Source organism: Rhinolophus hipposideros (assembly GCF_964194185.1).
Source record: "Rhinolophus hipposideros genome assembly, chromosome: 20".
NCBI lineage: Eukaryota > Metazoa > Chordata > Mammalia > Chiroptera > Rhinolophidae > Rhinolophus > Rhinolophus hipposideros.
In genome coordinates, this window is record NC_138066.1 from 35,746,223 (window position 1) to 35,747,047 (window position 825).

At 50.1% G+C, this 825-nt stretch overlaps 1 protein-coding gene across 1 annotated transcript; it reads right to left on the reverse strand.

Annotated features, from left to right (window-relative positions):
- Positions 1-246: 246 nt before the first annotated feature.
- On the reverse strand, positions 247-543 carry LOC308489035 (keratin-associated protein 3-3; the record flags this gene model as incomplete). The annotated part of the gene is made up of 1 exon (XM_081029565.1): positions 247-543. The coding sequence occupies one exon, from the start codon at positions 541-543 to the stop codon at positions 247-249; it is 297 nt and encodes a 98-aa protein (XP_080885691.1).
- Positions 544-825: the final 282 nt, after the last annotated feature.

The following is an 825-nucleotide window of genomic DNA, read 5'->3' on the forward strand; positions in this document are numbered from 1 at the left end:
CATGAACAACTTTGGGAAACCCATAGGCATCCACCTGTTCAAATTGCCCTTGGTTACTGATATCTGCTACATGGCCATCAAAAGTCTCTTGCTTTTTTTATGGGGGTGGGGGATTGTCAGTGATAGTGCCATCCTTGTTCCAACTTCGGAAGCAAAGTCAATGAGTTGCAGGTACTGAGACAGGTGAACACTAAAGCTTCTGGGTAGACTCTTTCAATGTCAGGCACTGGGCGAAGCAGCCGTCGGTCAGCAGCAGCTTGGGAGGCAGGGCTCACAGCAGGGCTGAGTGTAAGTTGTGAGGTTGATGGTCTCCAGGCCTGGGGTGGGCAGACAGGAGTTGAGCAGGAAGCAGGTGGGCACACAGGTTTGAGGAATGTGGCATGGTGGGGGGCAGTTGTCACAGCAGGTTGGCTCCAGTAACCAAGTGGTGTGTGGGCAGGTGCTGGGCAGGCAGACTCCGCACCGGCAGCATTTGTCAGAGGAGCAGATGGTGGAGGCGGGACCGGTGGGGACACTGCAGCAGCAGGGAGCACGGCAAGCCATGGCGGTGGGAATCTGGTTTTTATTGGTTTTGTTTCCAGACAGATGAGGTTTCTGGGGTGATCCTGTCTCTCCTTGCTCTGGGGTTCTTATATACCCTCCCTAATGGGTGTTGGTCCAACCAGAAGGCTTCTTTCCTGGTTCTTGTTTATGTTAGTGTATCCATTATCCTTTAATTGGTTTGACATTTAGATGCTTGTAAACAGTCTCTATTCTCCCAATTAACCTTTATTTGAGTTCTTTGCTAAATTTGAGCTTATTATTCTTGCTATTTGTCACTGGAAC